This window comes from Vigna umbellata, chromosome 1 (assembly GCF_029865625.1).
Source record: "Vigna umbellata cultivar VRB3 chromosome 1, Vumbellata_1.0, whole genome shotgun sequence".
NCBI lineage: Eukaryota > Viridiplantae > Streptophyta > Magnoliopsida > Fabales > Fabaceae > Vigna > Vigna umbellata.
The window spans coordinates 40,259,952-40,264,586 of NC_142165.1; the positions used below are offsets into that span (position 1 = coordinate 40,259,952).

Genomic DNA, 4,635 nt, shown 5'->3' on the forward strand with positions numbered 1-4,635 from the left:
ATTAGCAAAAGAAGAAAATAAATCATTCTAGATTTTATATTTTTGACTTTTCTTACAAGTGGCAAAACATAATGGATAAAACTGATTTTGGAGAGAAATATATCAGAAAAAAAGAAAGTGAGACAAAGGAAGGTGACAAAAAGGAAATCACAGACATGCTTATTACCTAATACTCTGAGCTTGCAAAGTAAAAGACTATTTGTTTATTATATTTAAAGTATATATAAACTAAAATTAATCAGTGACTAACTAACATGTAACACAATAATAGTTGGTTTTAGGTCAAAATGAAAGTGATCTGCTGATGGGTGAAGTCGCATCAGCTATTTATTCATCCAAATCAGCTACCAAATGTTTAGAAAGACTTAATTTGGAACCAAAGGATCGGATAATTTCTAACCATTCATAAAACGTACATTTTTTTTTTCTGATTGCTGAAAAGATGGTAAAACATAGCAACACAGGCACATCGAACGCAGGTTGCATTTTTTGCAGTGTGAGGCCTCATCTTTGATCTTATCCTTGAAATGGACCTGACAATTCACTGCAGCTAACAAAAAACAGAGAAAAAGAAAGTGAAGCCAATATAAGCCAAGAGAGGCTGAACACTTGTCTCTAAGTCACTAAACCTAATTTGATTCTTCAACTGTTAACTCTTATTTACAGCTGAAAGTCAAGCACTAAAACTTTCCTAGTTCCACCTTGTGGCACCATCACTGTCAGATTGTGAATCTGAGAAGCTGTAAGGTAAAGCTGGAAGAGCGTTATTCACAAATGATGTTGTGCCAAATGTTGCATTCACACCCCACTCGCTGCCACCAATCTGTGCATTATGTGTTGATGCATAGTACTCGTTCTGATCATATGCTTGAAGATTGTTTGGAATTTGCTCCATGGTCTCACCTACATAAATTAATGTCACTGAATTTCAGGGACTGTAGAAAAATTCACATATTATACAACACATCGATTAAACAGAACATATTTTATACCTTGTGTTAACAGAGCCTCATCAATTTCCTCCAAGTCATTCCATCTAGTATATGCTTCTCTCACCAGTTTTTCCATATAGCCCTGCATATGTGCAACCGATTGAAATGAATAATAGGATCAAATGAAAAAAGACCTAGAAAAGTTAGGGAAGAAGGTATTAAGTTTTTTGTTTGAAGTTACTCTTACCTTTGTGAAGTTGCTTAACTCGCTTCCCGGAAAACTTTGGCCATTAATGTCAGCTTTAACCAATTGGCAAATGGAATTGAGAAAGATGGTAAAATTTTGCCCACGGAAGACATAGTATTTCTTCCCCTTCTCACATGTCTTTGCATGCTTGATTGTCACATCCCACATTCTCTCTGACATCCCAGCGCCCAAAATCTGCTTCCAATAAATGCAAATTATTATTTACCACATCACAGACAAAATCACAAACACTTAAAATACGACAAAAGAACTTGTCGGTTTTTATAACCCTTTCTTCTTCTTTAATTTTTTTATCCTGTTTTTCCGTTTTCGTGCTTTTTAATTACTCAAGGAATTGAGGAATGAAAATATGTACCCTTCTGAGCTTCTGGGCATCAACAACAGACAACTTGAGAAAGTCTTGAACACTGTTTATTCCCTCCTTGGACAGCTTTTTGTGGAAAGCTCCGTCTTTTCCGATCTTCTCTAGGCGCCACACTTCGTCATTCAGCATAGGTGGGTGATGTTTCTTGTACACTTCAAATCAATCAAAAAAATACACATTCAGTATGGGACAACAACAGAATTATCATCACACGAATAATAAACCTAAGTTCTGTACCAAATTTCATATGTCACAATCGAAAATAAATAAATAAATCAATTCATCACAATTCTTTTAAAGGTCCACTTGATACGTGTTTTTTGACTGTGGTATTGAAACCAGTGACCTGAGACTGTCAGATTGGAAAAACCGGAGTAGAAGTTGGTATGAATGATGTGTCGATGTATTATTTGTTTGTTACAATGGTGGGACCATGGTTGATGTCTAAGCAAAACCCTCACTATTACTTGTATGTTTGACCATCAATCACTTTCTAGACATCACAAATAAAGAAAGATGAAAACAAAAAAAAAGTAAAAAAATAAAATTAAAAGGATCAGTATTGCAGTATTGCTTGCTGTAAAGGGTGAAAATGAAATGTCCTGTATTGTAGGAGCTGTGGCCAATGTACTTTTCTATTGCTGAAAAGTACGATGTGGATACTAATTAATAAATTCCAAGTCACAATCTCTAAACAATTTTAATAAATGATCATCGCTTTACCTTCACTCCAAGGTTTTAAATTCTAATGCAGTTTTTGACTATTTCAATCTTACGCACGTTTGAACAATTCTTTTCACAGAAAATCCATAACCTCTAAAAACTTATGCTTAAACAAGTGAGAAATTTTTACTGTTTTTGTTTAATTATATAAGGTGAAAACTATCATCATAGTTACTATCTTTTTTATTTATCCTCACCAACCATTTCTTTTTGTCTTACTCTTCTTCCAGATTCTCATAACAGGTTGTTTGGATGATGAGATTGAAACAGCAATTGGACCAATTGATAATATTATATTAAGTGTATATATTCTGCAATGATTTACTGACGCAACTATATTACACTAAATAGGTTGACTGAAGATACTTTTTCTTAGCAGACAACCTTTGAAATAACTAGTTGTACCATATCCACAGAAGAAATTATATATTATAAGACTGAGTTTGTGCAGAATGTTAAAAGACATGCGAGATGAAAAAAAGGAGGAAAAAAAATTCATGGTAAGATTGATACAAGAGAAAATGAAACAAAATAATACTATAATTATATATTATAAGTTATCAAGCGTTTGATCAAGAAAATATATATAGCAGTTAACAAACATATTCTAAAACTATTAAAACTGTCATGCTTGCAGATAAGTAAAAAAAACAAGATAAAACAAATGGCATGCGTGAATAAATACAAACTATTTAGTATTGAAAAAATTAAAAGTAAGGAAAAGAGAAAATACTGACATTCACCACGGTGATCCCTGACAATAAATGGTTCGGTCATGCCTTCACGAATTCTAACAGTTTGATTAGTCCCAGGAACAACTCGAACAGCAACTCTGAACTTTCTGCTTCTTATCCAACTGGAATTATCAGTGAATTCAATGTCTTCAATTGGTGCAATTCCATCTCTCATGGTCAGATTCAATTCTCCAGTGAGCAGCGGCCTCTTTCCCGTTCTCTCCTTCACTATGCGGTTGTTGAGTTCCTCACTCGTCCACGACTCGTTGTTATCACCGGTGGAAGGAAAATCTCCATCGAGCACCACGATTTCTAGCTTGATGGGGTGGGGGAGACTCGTGCGAACCGTCTGATCACCGCTTTTATCGACAAGAACAACAAGGAGGGGGTTCCCATCTGTATCTACTATTCTGCTTCCTGTGAATATAGTTGGCATCAGCTTCTTCTCGAACATGAGTTCGTAGCTCGTTGGTTGCTCCAATGCTTGGATCCTCAACGAAGGGGACCTGGTTATCGAACGCGGCACACAATGCCCCATCACTCGCTCCATCTCTTCGTTCACCTGGCAAAAATTAATGGAAGCCTGTTATATATCACATGAAACTAACGAAGAAAAACTTTCTAATCAGAGAATTCCATGGTTGCAATATGGTATATGTTTGACTTTTTATGCCATAGGGTATATATATTGATGATCACTTACCACTCTCCTAAGCAAGGGTTCCAAGCCTGAGAAAAGGTTCTGCAAGTTCTTGACCATGACGACTTCTCCTATTACCCTGTGAAGAAGATTGGTTTAGTCGAAGGTAGCAATGATATAGTAAGAAGTTTTGCAACACAGAAAGTTGGTTAGACGGAACATACGAAGAAAAAGAACGTCTTGAAGTAGGTCTCCTCCGTTTATCACCATTGGCATCTTGATCAGAATCATCCAAAAACCGTTTGGCGGCCATTGTTTTTTGTTTTTTTCTTGTGTTTGAAGAGATCTTGGGGGGCCAATGAGAGGTTGGTGTAACTGAGGTTGTTCCAGAATCGAAGGTTGGTTACAATGAGGAGAAGGAGATTTGCATTTTATACGAGAAAAATGAAAGTGTGTGAAGTGAGGAATTGGGGAAGTTGAATTTATATTAGTACACAGAAAAGGAAAAAAGAGCGAAAGAAGGTTCTTGGAATGTCGGAGGAAGCATCGAAGTAATTAGGATGTTATAACCGAGAAAGCGTATCATATGATGTAAAGACTTAGACGTCAACAGCTCCAAAGTCAACCGTCCAAATCCTTATTGTATATGCTTCTCTCTTCCGCGGCAAGAAATACATACCAAACCCGAACCCGACGTAGGACCCAGAAACCATCAATTCAACGTCCATTTCCTTCAACAATTCTTGCTTTTCCTTTCAAACATTTTTTTCACAAAAAGCTTTCAACCAATTATATCAATAAATATCTGTGATAGTTTCAACAGACAGACAAATAAAATTTGGCCATTCCTGTAATTCTTCTATCAACACGCACAACTGTCTTTTGTAATTTCAGAAAAAAAAAAATCAGTGTTCTTTAATGAAAATTTAAGTAGGGTTTTAATTTTACCATGCTCGGAGTCTGAAGTATGAGTA

At 35.7% G+C, this 4,635-nt stretch overlaps 1 protein-coding gene across 1 annotated transcript; it reads right to left on the bottom strand.

Annotated features, from left to right (window-relative positions):
• Nucleotides 1-369: 369 nt before the first annotated feature.
• Nucleotides 370-4,124, bottom strand: LOC124826259 (protein SAR DEFICIENT 1-like). The gene is made up of 7 exons (XM_047299045.2): nt 3,886-4,124; nt 3,725-3,800; nt 3,025-3,583; nt 1,556-1,716; nt 1,180-1,374; nt 993-1,074; nt 370-903 (listed from the first exon to the last, which is right to left on the bottom strand). The coding sequence occupies exons 1-7, from the start codon at nt 3,972-3,974 to the stop codon at nt 692-694; spliced, it is 1,374 nt and encodes a 457-aa protein (XP_047155001.1). The 5' UTR covers nt 3,975-4,124; the 3' UTR covers nt 370-691.
• Between the last annotated feature and the right edge of the window lie 511 nt (nt 4,125-4,635).